Here is an 18,506-nt window from a genome sequence, read left to right as displayed (position 1 = left end):
TTTGCCTGTTGACAGATTTTTCCTCCTGAGTTGTGCATTGTTTCTACCCCTCCATTACCGTACCATTGACTTCCGCTTTGATTAATATAAAGAATAGCTGTATTTGTCCTGAGATTAAATTACAATTACTCTCTTTAGTATTTTGGTTACTTTAGAAAACATCTGTTTGCAGTGGGCAGTTTTCCAAGTGAGGTACCAGTGAGGGTGATTAATTTCCAAGTGAGGGTGCTTAATAAAACTGTGCACCACACTCTTTAGATTTATACTTGTCACACATTTTAAAACCTGCTTGTCTCTTTCATTTTACTTTAGTATTATGCAATACTTTATGTTGGTTTGTCACATACCCAAAAACCAATTTAAAGCTTGGGGTTGTACCTTGTGAAAAGTTTAGGGGACGAAAATACGTTCACAAGAAATTGCACATACCTCTTAACCACACTGACATTGCTAGTATTACTGTTATTCTCGCCTGTTCACTATCTAATCTTCTCTAAACTGAAAGAGCCATGAGAGTCATAATTTAAGTCCTTCAGAAGGAATTTTTAAAACAGTATGAAATGTCATCACTTAGCCAGGGTTGGATGTTTCCACATATTCAACAAGCCTTGCAGGATGTCTTGAGAGTCCTTACACGTAGAAGGCTCAGTAATCATCCTGAAATGTCTTTTTTGACTCTTCCTGATTGAACTGTACGCACAGCCTTGTCCCTTTTAGTCACTCTTGAAATATACAATAATTTAGAGTTTCCCTCTTTGATCCAGTATTGAACACGACTCTCCTTGAGGCATGAGCAGCAATACATTATACCAGCTAGCCGTGACTATTGCTTTCCTTGAGGACTGTGTACTTTAGCATTTTAACAGTTTCTTTTTTCTAGCAGAATTCAGTGGGATATTTTAGCAATATGTTTCTGATATTTCTTTCCACAGGAGTCAAGGTACGGTAATATTCCTATGCATATGTGACCTCTATTCCTGCCTCTGCAGAGATACTGATATTCACATGGTGGGTTTACCAGTCACAATGTAGCTCTTGTTTTATTGCCATATTCCATACCAGTCCATTGTGGGCTATTTATGGATTTGGGTTCAAAGACACTCACTGGCTTTACACAAGGGGTCATAGGGCTGTGTCTACTCTAATAATACCACTGTGTTGTTTCCCACGCCACCATCGAGATTCTGATATGTGTCTCTTTGTCAACTGAGCTCGACTCCATTGAAATGCATATTCTTGACTTGGAATCTGTGATTCCGTTGACTTTTTTGATTGGTGTGGCTTGACCAGTTTTCACTCTACACGTTAAAGTGATATGATAAGTCAGGTGTGTCTGACACGAGTAGGCACCGATGGACGCAGGGACTGAACAGAGAATACAAATCGGTTGTTTATTAAGGAGTACACCAGTTCTTAGTCAGACAGGCCGGGGTCAAAACCAGGGAATCCAAGTCGGGGTCGGGCGGTTCCAGATCTCAGGGTCAGACAGACAGGGGTCAGCGCCGGCGGGTCCAAATCCAGGTCAAAACAGGTACCAGATCTCAGAGTCAGACAGACGGGGGTCAAAGCCAGGAGGTCCAAATCCAGTGGAGAGGGTCAGGATCGGGGACAGGAGAGGCAACTGGGCAAAAGGAAGAGACAGACAGGTTAGTACTGGGCAATTTAGCTCAAGTCTTTACAGCAGGCCTGAAGGTGTTACCGCTGAGGGTTTAACAACAATCTGACGCCGTGCAGGGGGAAGATCCATCCTTATATGGCAGCAGCTGGAGATCAGGGAGATGATGTTCAGGTGTGAGTGGTCACAGCTCAGCCGCAGCTGTGACAGGTCCCCCCCCTTAAGGCGCCCCTCAGGACAGCCGACGGTCCCCTCGCCGACAATTGAAGTCACGGATGAGCTGAGGATCCAGGATGGCAGAACGCGCCACCCAGCTCCGCTCTTCAGGGCCATACCCTTCCCAGTCCACCAGGTACTGCAGTCCCCGCCCCCGGCGGCGCACATCCAGGAGACGGCGAACAGCGTAAACAGGGCCCCCGTCAACAATCCTAGGGGGAGGTGGAGGGGGGTCGGGTGGACAAAGGCGACTAGAGACAACAGGTTTAATCTGGGACACGTGAAATGAGGGGTGGATCTTCATATTTTGAGGAAGGTCAAGGCGAACAGTCACTGGATTGATAATCTTAGTAATTGTGAATGGGCCAATAAAACGAGGAGAGAGTTTCTTACAGTCTGTTTTTAGAGGAATGTTCCTTGTGGACAACCAAACCTCTTGACCAGGTTGGTAACTGGGAGCTGGGGTTCTGTGACGATCAGCCAGTAGACGATTGCGGTCGGCCGTCCGGGAGAGGGCTGCACGAGTCCGTCGCCACAACCGATGACATCGACGAAGGTGATGCTGCACCGATGGTACAGAGAGCTCCTTTTCCTGAGAGGGAAACAAAGGCGGCTGATAGCCCAAGGACACCTCAAAAGGGGACATACCTGTGGCAGTGCTGGTCAGGGAGTTGTGAGAGTATTCTACCCAAGGTAGAAACTGAGACCAAGAGGCAGGATTGTTAATCACTACACAGCGCAGGGCTGCCTCCAACTCCTGGTTGACCCTCTCAGTCTGGCCGTTAGTTTGTGGGTGGAAGCCCGACGAAAGACTCACAGTGGCACCCAACGCTTGACAAAAGGCATGCCAGACCCTGGATGTGAATTGGGGCCCCCGGTCTGTGACAATGTCCAAGGGGATGCCATGTAAACGCACCACATGGTGCACCAGGAGATTAGCGGTTTCCATGGCAGTAGGCAACTTGGGTAGTGCTACAAAATGGGCAGACTTAGAGAACCGGTCGACAATGGTTAAAATAACAGAGTTACCTTCAGATGGGGGAAGCCCTGTAACAAAATCCATCGAGATGTGTGACCAGGGTCGTCCTGGTACAGGCAGAGGGCACAAGTAACCAGCGGGTTGTTTATTGCTGGACTTTCCCCGATTACAGATGGTGCAGGCGGAAACATACTGACGGGTGTCTTGAGCCATGGATGACCACCAGAAATGACTCTGCAATAAGGTGAGAGTTCGATGGACCCCAGGATGGCAGGCAAACTTGGAAGCATGGATCCACTGAAGAACCTTAGGACGAACACTTTCTGGGACAAACAAACGGTTGGGAGGACAGTCCACAGGGGTAGGTTGTTTGGGTTGAGCTTGCCTCACCAACTGTTCGATCTCCCAGGAGAGCGTAGCCACCACACATGAAGCCGGTAAGACACTCTCTGGTTCCTTTTTCAGAGTCTCCGGTTCAAACTGACAAGAGAGTGCGTCGGGTTTGCAGTTCTTGGAGCCAGGTCTGTAAGTTAAGACAAAGTTGAATCTTGAGAAAAACAATGACCACCTAGCATGGCGTGGAGTTAACCTCTTTGCAGACTGAATGTAGGATAGGTTTTTGTGATCAGTCCAGACTATAAATGGTTGAGTGGACCCCTCCAGCCAATGACGCCACTCCTCCAGAGCCAGCTTAACTGCTAGCAGCTCCCGGTCCCCCACACAGTAGTTTAGTTCCGGAGGGCTGAGTCTCCTGGAAAAGAAGGCACAAGGCAGTAGCTTGTGTGCAGGGCCCGAATGCTGGGACAGAACTGCCCCTACCCCAGTGGCTGACGCATCCACTTCTACAACAAACTGTTTCTCAGGATCAGGGTGAATGAGAACTGGTGGGGAGGAAAACAGTTGTTTGAGCTCCTTAAAGGCCACTGCTGCTTCTGGTGGCCATGAGAAGGGCTGCTTAATGGAAGTGAGGCGAGTTAATGGCTGGGCAACAATGCTGTAGTTCTTAATGAACTTACGATAAAAGTTTGCAAAACCCAGGAAACGCTGAAGTTGCTTACGGGTACTGGGTTCTGGCCACTCCACCACTGCCTTAGTCTTGGCAGGATCAGCTCTGATCTGTCCATTCTCAATGACAAACCCCAGGAAGTCAACTGTGGAAAGATGAAAACGGCACTTTTCAGCTTTAACAAACAGTTTGTTCTCCAGCAGCCTCTGGAGAACCTGACGAACATGGCTGACATGCTCCTCCTTGGTCCGTGAGAAAATAAGTATGTCATCCAAATAAACGAATACAAAATGATTTAAGAAATCCCTCAGAACGTCATTAACGAAGGCCTGGAAAACAGCAGGGGCATTGGTTAGGCCAAAAGGCATCACCAAGTATTCGAAGTGGCCGATAGAGGTCTTAAAAGCCGTCTTCCATTCATCTCCCTCCCTTATCCTGACTAGATGATAGGCATTTCGTAAATCCAATTTGGAGAAAATGGTTGCCCCTTGCAGCAGTTCAAAAGCTGTGGACATCAGGGGTAATGGGTATTTATTCCTGATGGTGATTTCATTTAACCCCCGATAGTCAATGCATGGGCGTAATGTACCATCCTTTTTTCCTACAAAGAAGAAACTGGCACTTAGTGGGGATGACGAGCGGCGGATGATACCAGCTGCTACAGAGTCATTGATGTAGGCCTCCATGGCCTCATGTTCCTGCTTGGACAGGCTGAACAAGCGACTGTTAGGCAGCGGAGCATCAGGCAGGAGCTCTATCGCACAGTCGTACGGTCGATGAGGGGGGAGTGAGAGGGCTCGGGACTTACTGAAAACGGCAGCTAGGTTGTGGTACTCAGGAGGAACCAATGACAGATCAGGGGGGTCCGGGCTGTCACAAAGACTCCCGCAGTTAGGCTGGGCAGCACGAAGACAGTTATTAGAACAGGACAGACTCCAGCTAACTATCCTTCCTGTGACCCAATCAATATGGGGATTATGAAGTCTCAACCATGGATGACCCAACACCATGGAAAAACTGGAGGATGGGATAACCTTAAATTGGAGAACCTCCCTGTGGTTACCTGATGTGATCAGCAGAGGGGGTGTCTGACATGTGACTGAAAACAAGAGAGCACCATTAAGACCATTAGCAGATAACGGTGAGCTGAGGGGTTCACTGGGAATGTTCAGTTCTTTAATCAAGCCTTCATCAATAAAGTTATCCTCAGCCCCAGAATCAATCAAGGCAGTTAATGAGTGGGAAGTAGACTGGTGACAAAGCTTAACATCAATTAGTAGGCGACTAGTAGAGAGTTGGGGACTTCCCGTGCTGCTCACTAGAGTCCCCACCTCTAATGAGCTTTGTCTTTTGGCCGAACAGGGCAGTTGGAGATTCTGTGCCCAGGCTTACCGCAATAGAGGCAGTCACCAGTTTGGAGACGCCTCTGTCTTTCTGTGGCAGTCAGGTGTGTTCTACCTATTTGCATGGGTTCGTCATCAGGGGGCGCTGGAGCCTGTGACTGGACCGGCGGAAAAACAGGGGTGGCGCTGCTGCGCTCCACAGCAGGCGGAAACAGCCGAGGAAGCGCTGAGGCAGGCTGGCCGGGCCGCTCCCGGCGTCGCTCACGAAGCCTGTTGTCAAGACGGATAGACATTGTGATTAGTGAGTTCAAGTCCTTGGCATCATCACTGACGGACAGGCCGTCCTTTAAGGTTTCATTTAAGGCGTGATAATACACTCCTTTGAGCGCTTCGTCGTTCCATTTTGTGTCAGCAGCCAGTGTGCGAAACTCCACTGAGAACTCGGCTGCACTACGGGAGCCTTGGCGAAGTTTCAGCAGGCGTTTGGAGGCATCCCCAACATGATCCGGGTGATCAAACACAGTGCTTAATTCTTCAGAGAACCGTTTAAAGGTAAGGGAGGTTAACGGTGTAGTTGTGTCAAACGCCAGCGCCCAGGCTAAAGCCTGGTCCCTCAGCAATCCCATGACATAATATATCTTGGATAAATCGGAGGCAAAAGCCCTAGGTTGCTGATTAAATACCATCCGACATTGTAACAGGAAACCCCGGCATTTAGACAGTTCACCTGAGAATGGAGGAGGATCAGGAACATACGGACCTCGAGAATTTACCGGAGCGGGGAGAGCCGGAGGTTCGGCCGGTGAGACGGGTGGAGGAGCAGCAGCAGCCGTTGAGGCGTCTGACGGTCCTTGACTGGGGGAAAGCATTGAGGTTAGTTTGTCTACCTGTGCGGACAACTGGGCGATTTCCTGATGGAGAGTTTGGCTGGCCGCTTCTAGTCCAGTGAGCCGATGAACGCTTTGCCCTAACACCACTCCTTGTCGGCTTAAGACGTCCCTCAAGGCTGCAGCGGGGTCCTGTTCAGTCGGGTCCATGTTGTATGGTCAGATTGTTCTGACACGAGTAGGCACCGATGGACGCAGGGACTGAACAGAGAATACAAATCGGTTGTTTATTAAGGAGTACACCAGTTCTTAGTCAGACAGGCCGGGGTCAAAACCAGGGAATCCAAGTCGGGGTCGGGCGGTTCCAGATCTCAGGGTCAGACAGACAGGGGTCAGCGCCGGCGGGTCCAAATCCAGGTCAAAACAGGTACCAGATCTCAGAGTCAGACAGACGGGGGTCAAAGCCAGGAGGTCCAAATCCAGTGGAGAGGGTCAGGATCGGGGACAGGAGAGGCAACTGGGCAAAAGGAAGAGACAGACAGGTTAGTACTGGGCAATTTAGCTCAAGTCTTTACAGCAGGCCTGAAGGTGTTACCGCTGAGGGTTTAACAACAATCTGACGCCGTGCAGGGGGAAGATCCATCCTTATATGGCAGCAGCTGGAGATCAGGGAGATGATGTTCAGGTGTGAGTGGTCACAGCTCAGCCGCAGCTGTGACAGTGTCAGAGTGTTTTGAATTTGTTAAACTGAGGGCCTGAATTGCTCCCTTCGGGCACTACTTAAAGTGTGTGCATAGTTGTGTATTTAAAAGAGTTTCCATGCAGATCATACTGGCTGCAAATTATTGAGGAAATAATTGAGGCCATTGCTTAATAAATATTGAAAAGTTGTGGCTCTCTTAGAATTAAAGTAGAACCCTAACAAAAATATTTGCTCTCTTTTTCTATTTGGGCCTTTTAAGTCTTGTACATACTTGCTCTGTGTCTGCTCGGAAAGAGCACTGAAAAATGTCTCCTTGAGGTCTGACTTTCAGATGTTAAGCTTTTTTTTCCCCTAGCAGACTGTTTTTCTTTTGATTCTGGTATGCCTTATTGCTTTTTTTTTTTTTTTTTTTTTTTTTGCTTAAAGGGGCAGCATATATGCTTTTAAATGTACTTAGAAATTGGGAACAAACTGAAATTGTCAGATGGTTTCATAAAGCAAAACACATTCGCAAGATTTCTGAGGCATGATTGTCGTCATTGTTTCTGTTTGTCTGAGAGCTAATTAGAGCTTTCTGGGCTTTTTACTGTGTGATCCCATGTCCCCAAACTGAACTAATATACAGCATCTCTCACACCAATGCCTCTGTCACAGTTGGGCATGACTTACTAATTACATAGCAGACTCTATGGTAGCCGACATGTAGTGACCATGAAGGTGCTAATTTGTCTTTTAGTCCTCAGTGATCAGTTTAATGCTTCTCTCTACAAAGATAGTCTCAGAATAAAAAACATAGAAATTAAATCTAGCTCACTAAACGTATGTAGACTGACAGATACTACAGGATAGCAATGTCACCCTTCCTGTTTATAGACTTTCTATAGTTTCTTGAGGTGTATTTTTTTTAAAACGAAGATTTAAGATGCAGAAAAGTGCTTTGTTGTAGACATCTTAAGAGAAATGAAGCATATTAGACCATAAAAAATATAATGCCTACTTCTCCAGCAGTGCTGTCATCAAACTGTCCAAGCATTTAATACTTCCACAGATGTCTTGTATATCTGAGGAATTTCTGTTGGAGATTTCTGACATCCTGTCAAGACACATCCATCCACCAATCCATCCATTCATTTTCTCCACCCACTTAATCCTGTTTAGGTTCACTTGAGTCAGAGGGTGTCTGTTGTCAATCTGAAGCAGTTTGAAGGTCTGAGTACTGCATGAGCAGGTGCACAGCAGAGGTACACAAGACAGAATCACTGAAACACACAGTCAGATTATAGCAGTCTAACAAAATTCTAGTTGTCGTTGTAGTACTGCTGAGGTGCAATATTTCACACAATTTCTTTTCGTTACCAGGCCTTTGCAGAGCTCGGGAAAATCAACTATTTGATTCCCTGTGTTGGTGCAGGGGTGCATCTAAAAGTTGCAGGACGGTAGATGTTGAGAACTAGACTTGGGCATCCTGTCCTATAGTACTAAACTGAATATGCTGCCTGTTGTTTTGTATTGATTTAATTTATTTTAAGAAGTAAGGGAGAAAATATAATTGAATTGGATATTTAAACAATGTGCCTTCCCTATAGAAGCGCTATATAAATCTGTATATCTACTTTCTTTGGCATTATTAATTACAAGGTAGGTATTTTTTATATCAATGCTTCGGGCTGTAAAACTGTATCTATGTTTACATGTGCAAAATTATTTGATCAGATCAAAATGTATTTGTATCAAATAATCCAAATATATTGTTTAAATGGGCCTAATATTAATTAATCCGATCATGAAGTGCATTTATATTAACTAGAATTTATTCAGAATGGAAGCCGTCACATACGGCAGAGTTGTAACTCCACTGCCTAATTAAACTACAGACTAAGCAGCGCATGCTATTGGGCTTCCTGGTTTATAGGTTGAGAGGACGGGAAGAAATAAACAAAGTTCTGTGCCGCCTCCAACTGCTGCCTTTCCCTTCACAAATATGTGCAGCCAATGTCAGTTTGCCACTAATCAGAATAACACAATCAGAAAAAGTGTTAGCATGCATGCCATTCGGATTATTGACTGGCATTTACCCTCTCATTCGGATTACAATTTCACTCCGTTTGAGCTGAGTCCAATCAGAATATTCCAACTGGGGGCGTTTACATGACACATTTTTATTCTGATATGCCGTTTATTCCAATTACTTATGTCCATGTAAACATGCCTGCTGTATACCTCACAAATTTCTGTGACCAAAACATTTTGTAATAAATTTAGTAGTTTATTGATTGGGAGATTCTCCTACACATCTTTTTTCAGTTATTAATGTAATTCAGCAGATATATTTCCAGACCAAATATCTTTCAAGTGCTGACATTATGCATAAAAAGACATAAAGCGAAAGAGCTTTTGTGAGTATTGGATAATGTGAACTAATGTTTTTGCTGTAAACAAAATAAGAAACTAGTGAGTTTTGTGCAGACATACCTTGTGAAGGCGAGTTTAATCAAAGCCTATTTTTCATAACTTTTTAATTCCTGGTTGTAATTCAGGTTCCTTTTTTTTTTTCTAAATGCTAAATACATGTGGTATTTTGTTGTGCAATCAGTTTGTCTCTGATGAAAGTGTCGTCACTTGTGAGCTTGTTCATCTTTCCGTGGAGACATTTGTTACAGTGACATTTGTTTTGTGTCAAGCATTCAGCTTGACACATACCTGTGTGGCAGCTGTGTACAGTAAATATAGCCGGCCGACTCGCTGGACCTCACTTGTCACCTTTTTATATGTTGCTGGTCAGAGAGACCAGACTAACACACACTTTTGGTGTGTGGGGCTTCATGTGAAACCAACTCTGTCTGGATCACCATTGTTAAAATGTAAAGGATAAACTTCCAATGGGAAAAACTTTTTCTCACTTAGTAGATCAGATTTTCTGCTTGTGGTGGCTTGAGCTGCCTGGAGACTTCAAACATGCCTGTGCTGTGAAGCAAGCCCTCTCTGCCGGAGGCAAAAAAAAGAGATTTCAATTAGCAGGAACTTGCAAAAGTGTATTATGTCGTAATTAAAAAAGGCAAACAGATTTTAGGATTGTTTTTCTTTTTATTTCTCTCTGATTTTTTTCTAATGAGTGCTCAGCTAATATATTTCAAATGCAGCTGGACATGTCTGTCAGTTTTATGATTCTCTCTTGTGGTCTGTTAGTTTTTAGTTGACATCCTTTCGACCTTCAAGATTGCATAAGTCATCGTGATCTTTTCAGCACTTTATATTTCACTGTTTACAACTTTACATGCAGAGAATTTGTTCTGTCAGGTAAACGGTGAAACTAAACAGAGAGCAAGCTCTGGCATGTTGCCCTTCTCGTTGCATGTCCATGAAACATTTTCATCGCAGAACATTAGCATTTTCTAATATACGTTTTACAGTCTGCAGCTAAATCTAATGAAGCCAAAATGTATGTATTATTCCATATTTTATTTTACAGCTTATTTTTGTTGTAAGATTTATTTAAACAAAGTAACAGAAATAAATGAAAGGCTTCCAGGTCATTTTGAAGATAAACATTTGGGTTTTTGTCAACTATTAAGAGACGCTAATTAAGGTTATGTGAAATGACCAGTTCTTGTCCAGCTCTTACAAGCGTTGTAAGCATTTAAATTTTTATTACAATATTTATTTGCTGTGGTCTTTCTAGCCTGAGTCTTCCCTATTTTCTCCTGACTCCACAATATGTCAGAAATGACCACAAACAGATTTGAAATAATTATTTGCTCTTTTCCTTTCTACGTCAGGTTTCCATCTGATTCCTCGTCTATCAAATGTCGTGCCAGAGAGCTGCCTGCTAATATCTGTCGGCCTGCTAGTCGGAGGAATCCTCAAACTAGCTCGAGATGAGGTCCCACCAGTCCTAAGCGACCGAATTTTTTTCCTCTGCCTCCTGCCCCCCATCATCCTGGATGCTGGGTACTTCTTGCCTATCCGACCATTTGTGGAAAACATTGGCACAATCCTGATGTTTGCTGTTGTGGGAACTTTATGGAACGCCTTTTTTGTCGGAGGTCTCATCTATGCGGTTTGTCAGATCGCACAAGACAAGTACAGTGAAATCGATCTAAGCAACATTGGGATTCTGCCTTGTCTGCTGTTTGGCTCCATCATCTCTGCTGTGGATCCTGTTGCTGTGCTCGCTGTCTTTGAAGAGATTCACATAAACGAGCTGTTGCACATCTTGGTGTTCGGCGAATCGCTGCTGAACGATGCTGTAACTGTGGTAAGTGGTCATAGTTAGAGTAAAGAGATTGGTTAGATGCACATCAACAAATGAACATACAAAGCATTAAAATTTTCAGTTAAGGGTGAAAGCAGAAAACCCTGCACAATTAATCTTGACAATTGGGATAACAGTTTATTCACTGACAATGGTTTGTCTAACTTTTGACAACTGAAAACACTAGAACAAAATCAATTCATATCCTCAGTAACGTAACATACTTGAATTATAGCTATTAAAAGCACACATTTACAACACAGACGGGTATTTTTAACACCAACTTGTACAATAAATACCTTTCCTGTGACTTGTGCTCAATGGCATCCAGTTTTATCCCTCCTGTACATTACTTTCATTCCATCATCACTATTGTCTCCAGGTATCCAATTCATCTCTGATTTGGCAGCACAGTCTCGCGTAGAGAAAGAGTATTATATCTTGTCTGTTGCTGCAAGAGCTTTTACATTGTGAAATGCTAAGCTAGTAGCTTGTGGATAGCTTTTATAGGATACTAAAGTGTATTTTTATGAACTCGATACAAACTATAACTACATGAGACTTATTATGTGGCTGATTTGTTTTCTCAGCTGTTTTTTTTTGTTGTTTTTATCCTTTTCCTCTATTTACTCCCAACGCCATTGTCCTTTGCCCTTCTAGGTACTCTACCATCTTTTTGAGGAGTTTATGGAATCTGGTTCGGTGTCGGCTGTGGACGCCCTCCTGGGACTCGTCTCATTCCTCATTGTTGCGTTGGGTGGCGTCCTGGTTGGAGCCTTCTATGGGATCCTGGCTGCCTTCACGTCTCGTTTCACCTCCCACACTCGGGTCATCGAGCCTCTCTTTGTGTTCCTCTACAGCTACATGGCCTACCTGTCGGCAGAGGTGTTCCACCTTTCAGGCATCATGTCGTAAGTTGTGGATGAGGGACGTGCCAAAGTACAATCTTTCTCTCTTTGTTTTTTTAACTCTCCCGCAGGGTTAATGCAACTTCGTAAAATGCACCTACATCGGTACTGCTTTGAACCTCTCCCATGTTTCCTGTGTGTGTGTGTGTGTGTGTGTGTGTGTGTGCGTGTGTGTGTCAGAAAAGTTTTTTTTTATTTAATTATGCATTTCTTGGTAATCTTAGTTATCAGTATTTTTATACATTTCTCTTAAAAGAGCTTTAAAGAGAACCTACTACTTGATCTGTTCAGTGAAGAATTATTGGTTTTTACCCAGATACGTTAAATTTAATTTCTATTACTGAATTATTTTTTTATCTGTGTAACTTGTTGAGCTACCTGGGAGCATAAATCTAGTTTGTTAGTCTTCTAAAGAAATGAAATGAAAATAAGATCCATGGTCACATTATCGGGGTTTTCCCCAGAAAACTTGCTAAGCCTGGTGGTCAGGTCAGTGAGGTGGTCCACCGTGGTTTTGTATTAAAAGATGTTAAGTTGACAGGAAATGTACTGGAAGACATTTCTGACAATACTTAGACCTACAAGTATAGAACCTGAAAAATAACAAATTTAAAAAAAATACAGTTAAAATAAATATCAATTATTTGCACTTCTGTTAAATCCAAATTAAGTCATCAGTTAATGGATCTAAAAACATAATGTAATATTGATCACATTTAGAATCCACTCAAATCATAAAACGAACTAAGAGAATATCAATGCAGTTAAATTTGATTTAATGGTTTCAGCATAGATAAATTAAAAGTTTTTAAATTGTTTATCATTTAAATTTAAGACTATGGTGCACCACTAATTTAAAAATGGCAAACTAACAAGACACAAAGATGGGTCTCGGGTTTTCTAATAATTCTTAGCACAGTGATGAAATGTCCTGATCTATGGGCAGCCTTTCATCTGCAGTAGTATTTCAGTCATACTTTGCCTTCTTATAAAGGCAAAGTATTTTTACCCAATATTTAAATTTTTTTTTTTTCCGTTTATCTACTTCTGCATAGATCATGGCTGGTTTTATGAACACATCCACATTTTCCGAGGTGGCATTTAATCACCTCCTGCAGTACGCAGTGATTTATCTTTTTTAAGATGGTGACAGAAGTTGAGATACATCATCCTTTCACTCAAAAAGAATAATATATTTCTAGCTTCAAGGACAACAAATTCTTTTTTTCTTTTTTCTGTTCAGAGCAGTCTTATGCTAACTGCAATGATATTGTTTTTCTCTTTTTTTAAAAAGAGAAATAAATCAACTTCCTTTTTTCATTTCTCTAAAACTTTGAAAGTCAAATCAATATTCCCAGTAGGAAGGAATGGCAGTAAATCTTGAACAGCTGCAGCAGCTTGTGGCATATTTATGCAGCCGTTGCTTTTGGCCTTCAGATTTTTGATGTTTAAGTCATTGCGTTGCATGAATGTGGGCAGAAGCAGAAGTGGCTACCAAATGAGGATGAGTACATCTTTGTCAAAGTAATCTGTCTTGTGAAATTCAAGCTTAGTAATTGCAGCACTGTTCCAGACAGCAGTCTCTTCTTTTAAATAAAACGTTTAATGTCTGAGTCGGAAAACATTTAGCAATATACATGGATCCACTCTTTTTTTTTTTTTTACTTTTGCTGACACAAGATTTCTACTTTTTTTTTCTCTTTCTCCAGGTTAATAGCATGTGGAGCAGTGATGCGACCCTACGTAGAAGCTAATATATCGCACAAGTCCCACACCACTATCAAGTACTTCCTCAAAATGTGGAGCAGCGTCAGTGAGACATTGATCTTCATCTTTCTGGGTGTGGCCACAGTGGAAGGAGAACACCACTGGGACTGGGTCTTCCTCACATCGACTGTCATCCTGTGTCTGGTTGCACGAGTCATAGGTCAGCTCCAAATCTCTGTTTTTTTTGTTGTTGTTTTTTCTCAAAAAGAAACATCAACAGTGAGGATTTCCTTGCAGATTTTTCCAACATGAAAGGAGGCTTTTTGATGTGCATTAGGTGTGTAAAGTCAGCTAAATGATGGTACATTATTTTGGCTCCTCTTTTCTTTTCATCTTGGTTTCAGGCGTGGTGGGTCTTACGTTTATAATTAACAAGTTCCGGATCGTCAAGCTGACCACCAAAGATCAGTTCATTATAGCCTATGGTGGACTGCGAGGTGCCATTGCTTTTTCCCTGGGCTTCATTCTGCACTCGGAACACAAGAGGATCTTCCTGACTGCCATCATCACTGTTATTTTCTTCACCGTCTTTGTTCAGGTGAATATACCGAAGCGATTTTTCTATAAGCCCACATTAACTTTAAAGAAACTGCTCAAACTGCATTTTTCTTTCAGCTTTTTAATTATTTCTCGTGTTGCCAGATAATCACTTTCCTGCATCACCTGCATCAGTGATCAGCAAACATTTTGGTTTGCAAAAGAACTTTTGGCACAGCACATTTGCATTTATTCATCTACTTTGAATTTTTCCCCTGCACCAGTGGCCTCATGTCCTCACTACCTGAAGCTCACAGCTAAATGTGTATTTGCTGACATTTTATTTATGCTGTGACATTTACTGATGAGGATGTGAGAGTTTGGGACGTTATTTGAATTAGCTGAAATGTTTTTTTTATTTTTTATTACATTTTAAATCTTTGCCCTTGCTGATCAGCTTATCTATTCAGTGTTTTGTTGTTTGTTTGTTTGTTTGTTTTTATAAACCATTTTGCTTGCTTATTGAGTCTGAATCACTTTTCTGTCTTACTGGTCATTCCTCTGATTTTTGTAATCATTATAAAATGACAGGTTTTGATGTAGACTCATTATGAAAAAGCTACAATGTGCTGTCATCCTCTTCATGCTGTTGGAATAAGGCAGACATTTGGCTTAATCTCTTTAAGTCAGAGAAGCAAACAGTCAAGCCTATAGTTGCAGACAGGAACAAAGATACACAAACAGACCCGTCTTTCCCTCCATATTAATGAGATTTAGGATTGGCATGGTTTCTGTTTGTGGTCTGGAAGTTGCCCAACATCAGGATACTTCTTTACGTGCTCATTCCTTCTTTATATGAATAGTCACTGTTTCTATTAGGACCAGAGATGACGTTATGCTGCTTGTGAGTGAGAAAAATAAGTCAGTGTTGAACAGCTCTTAAGTTATTATTTAACTACAATTGACAGATTTACCTGTCAATAATAGTCTTTTAATTGTCAAAAGAAGCAGTATCATATAATGGGGTTGGTTTCACCACACTGAGTTGTTTGCGTTCTGATTGCAAGTCAGGAAGCCAGTGGGATTTGCTAATTGTTCAGGCGCTATTGGCAACACAAGACAATAACAATGTAATTATCTCTAATTTGCATTTAAACAATAAAGGTACTTGTTCACAAATCTTCACATTTGCTATCAGAAGTCCTTTTATACAGCTTGTACGACAACATTCACTATGTTTTATATGAGCAGTAGCTACATTGATGCTGAACCCAGGGTTGCTCTGAGACCTCACTTTCCAGTCTTCCACATCATAGAGTGTTTCTTTTGTTTTTTTTTTTTTTTGTTTTTTTTTTTTGCTTTTAAGTGAAGGCTGCTCACTGATGAAAAAGATCCCAGTTTTATTGTACAACCCATGTAAAATCAATAGGTTATATTCACCATCCAATTTCTCTGTGCATTTCTACTGTAGTTATCTGTACCCTGATTAACGAATTGGAAGACATCAAAGTGGCATTAAAATAATCTGTTATACATTACATTAATGCCAAAACAGATAATAAAATTACTGGAGAGATAACATTATCACAATTCAAATATTGATTGATGACAACAGTCTATTTCCGTCGTTGCAAAAGATTAGGAGGGATTTCACATAAATAATGGTTTGTTCTTCTCACCTCCTTTAAGGGTATGACCATTAAACCCCTGGTGGAGCTGTTGGCAGTGAAGAAGAAACATGAGGCGAAGCGCTCCATTAATGAGGAGATCCATACCCGGGTACGGCCTATGAAGAGGCAGCTCTTCTCAGTGTTTTTTTTTTTTTTCGTTGGAATGACTAGAGCATGTTCCATTTCCACTTTCAAGTACACATTCAGTTGCATCCATATATGGAACAAACTGACACATTCATCAGCTCTTTCAGGAAGCTCTGATGTAATTTACTCAGTCAAATGTTGAGCCTTGCCTCCACCCAGTGGCTGTGTAGCAGTACTCCATGTCTGTTCATTGAAAACCATTAACAATTACTGATTTTCTTGTCTCATTCTGTTCCATTATTAGTATCTCTGTGCTTAGCGCTTTGTTTAAGCGTTTTGTTTACGTCTTCAGTACTGAATGTTTTTGAGGTTGCAACATAACTACACAAGTCTGGACACCCACAGCGCACTCACATGCACATACACACACTCTCTAGGGGCTCAGTGATGAGTCACCACTGCTCGAGGCAAGAGGGGCAGACGGTTCTAATGGCTCCTTCAGTGTAAACCAGAAGAGATTAGAGGGAGGCGAGAGTTGCACAAACCCCACAGTGTGGAAAAAGATCTAAACAGACTGCCATCCAGACTTCTAACTAGTCTTTATCTACTCTTATTTTTACAGTAAATGATGTGAGCTACTAGTGCATGTCTTCTCAAGCATGATGCATATTTTTTCAGAAATGTTTATCATGGCGGTATGATGTATTTTGCAGTGGTACGTTGAACTTAATATCTAGTCTGATTCTTCAGCCACACTTTTGAGGAAATATTCCAAAAGTAGAGTAATTGTTCTAAACAAAGCCAGTTTGATGCTAGAATTATAAAAGTGCATTGATCTCTTAGTTGTGTAGTGGCAACACTTTTACAGATGACTCTTCACCGCCACAGCATGGTCCAGTCTGTATATTTATAATTTTCCTCAGCCAAAGTAGAAGTGTATAGAGTGGTTCTACTTAATGACTTGTTACTATAGCAACACCAGCTGTCAAACTGTCATCTCCGGGCTTAGTCAGAGCACCGGGCCAGTCTATGGGTCGGCTACAGTCTAAACAACAAATCAGTTCTTACATTTCTCTGGTTGTGTAAGCAGGAATTCCACTCCTGTTAATAAAGCTGCTCCAATCAATCACCTGGCAACAACTGCTGCTGTTCACTTCCTCTCATAGATTTTATTTTAAAGACCGCTGACTGCGGATGTTAAACTTGATGTGCCCAGATATTTGTATTGTTAGTGAAGGCAACAGTGCTAATCCAAGAACTACAAGAAGCAGCTAAATAAAATGTGAATAGTTACTTACAACACCTTCTCTCAAAGAAATGGCAAAAGACAAATGTTTCCACATTATACTTTAAGTTTGCTTAGAATCTTTTGCAGCACATACAAATCATCCCTATTAATGAAGGGGAGGTAGTCTGATCACTTTTCTTTCTTTTTTCACATCTGTTTTCAGTTCCTTGACCACCTGCTGACTGGGATTGAGGATATCTGTGGACACTATGGACATCACCACTGGAAAAACAAGTATGTATTTTAACTGGAGCAAAGACTTTACCTGGAATATATATTGCTATTATAGTTACTATATAGTTTAAAAAACCTGAGAGTGATGTGACCCTTTTTGCTTACACATTTCCCGTCCAAATTATTTTCAAAAGGAAAAGCCTGAAAGTTTTGTTGCTTTCCACTGACTGCTCCTATTGTCAGGAATTGCATAGATGAGTTATTAGGGCCAACAAGATGGGCACTGCTTTGGTTTGTTGCGATGAAGAAAGAGCTGTGACAAAAAAAAGCTCTCTATTTGCTGGTCTGTTTACATTCCAACCCTCCGCTGTCATGAGATACGGATCACGACTGGAAAAACATGATCTTGGTACAATTTTGCTTGACATTTAAAGCAAACCATTTCCACTGGACTTTAGAAATGACCCAAAATGATACGGAATGTGGAAATGTTCATTTTGGAAAAGTTTGTACAGGTACTTCACTAAAAGTGAACTTGAGGTAACATAAAAACTATGGATCTAAAATTTTGGTTGGATTTTAGTATTTTCATCCTAAAGAAAGATAACTCTTTGACAAGAATGACCTCAATGTTTTTTCCGTTTTGTTGTTGTTTATTCGTCACTGCAATTCTCCTCTCAGGCTGAACCGCTTTAACAAGAAATATGTGAAGAAGATACTGATCGCAGGCGATCGTTCCAAAGAACCACAGCTCATTGCCTTCTACCACAAACTGGAGATGAAGAACGCTATTCAGATGGTGGAGAGCGGAGGGGGATCTAAGCTCAACTCTACCTTCCCTTCCACTGTTTCCATGCAGTGAGTACTACAGACTGTAGTTACTTAAATTAGCTCTGAAATGTTTGATCAATTCTTCAGCAAAGGTTTAGGGCTGCAACTCACAATTATTTTGGAAATCAGTTATTCTATCGATTATTCTAATTAGGAATGGATTGATCAGATAAAGAAATTGCCACATTCTGCTAATTTTTTCATTTTACTTCCTAAGCCTTTTTATATTAGAAATAAGAAAACAAACATTTTATTTGTAAAAACAAATACTTTAAATAATGTGAAACACTCAGCCTATTCGTTTTAGATCCATTGACTTAACATAATTTTTTTGCATCCTTAATATGAGTGAACGTGTGGCAG

General features: G+C 41.8%; 1 protein-coding gene and 3 long non-coding RNA genes across 5 annotated transcripts in view; 2 read left to right on the top strand and 2 right to left on the bottom strand.

Moving 5' to 3' along the window:
• The window catches only part of slc9a1a (solute carrier family 9 member A1a), a 39,370-nt gene that overhangs the window by 9,097 nt on the left and 11,767 nt on the right, over positions 1-18,506 (top strand). For both annotated transcript variants that reach the window (XM_014985008.2, XM_014985017.2), the window contains exons 3-9: positions 10,466-10,944; positions 11,602-11,852; positions 13,559-13,776; positions 13,961-14,154; positions 15,783-15,872; positions 17,302-17,372; positions 17,994-18,170. In XM_014985008.2, coding sequence (XP_014840494.2) covers positions 10,466-10,944; positions 11,602-11,852; positions 13,559-13,776; positions 13,961-14,154; positions 15,783-15,872; positions 17,302-17,372; positions 17,994-18,170 — 1,480 coding nt within the window. The remainder of the gene's footprint in view (positions 1-10,465; positions 10,945-11,601; positions 11,853-13,558; positions 13,777-13,960; positions 14,155-15,782; positions 15,873-17,301; positions 17,373-17,993; positions 18,171-18,506) is intronic.
• LOC148154978 (uncharacterized) lies at positions 1,378-1,829 on the bottom strand. Its single transcript, XR_015765661.1, has 2 exons — positions 1,700-1,829; positions 1,378-1,621 (listed from the first exon to the last, which is right to left on the bottom strand). It is a non-coding gene; the product is annotated as an uncharacterized LOC148154978 (long non-coding RNA).
• On the top strand, positions 1,839-6,513 carry LOC148154977 (uncharacterized). The gene is made up of 2 exons (XR_015765662.1): positions 1,839-5,711; positions 5,861-6,513. It is a non-coding gene; the product is annotated as an uncharacterized LOC148154977 (long non-coding RNA).
• LOC148154976 (uncharacterized) lies at positions 6,260-6,812 on the bottom strand. The gene is made up of 2 exons (XR_015765660.1): positions 6,582-6,812; positions 6,260-6,503 (listed from the first exon to the last, which is right to left on the bottom strand). It is a non-coding gene; the product is annotated as an uncharacterized LOC148154976 (long non-coding RNA).

This window comes from Poecilia mexicana, unplaced genomic scaffold (assembly GCF_051168715.1).
Source record: "Poecilia mexicana isolate PSO_F unplaced genomic scaffold, ASM5116871v1 scaffold_16, whole genome shotgun sequence".
Lineage (NCBI taxonomy): Eukaryota > Metazoa > Chordata > Actinopteri > Cyprinodontiformes > Poeciliidae > Poecilia > Poecilia mexicana.
This window is presented reverse-complemented; position numbering and strand designations above follow the sequence as displayed.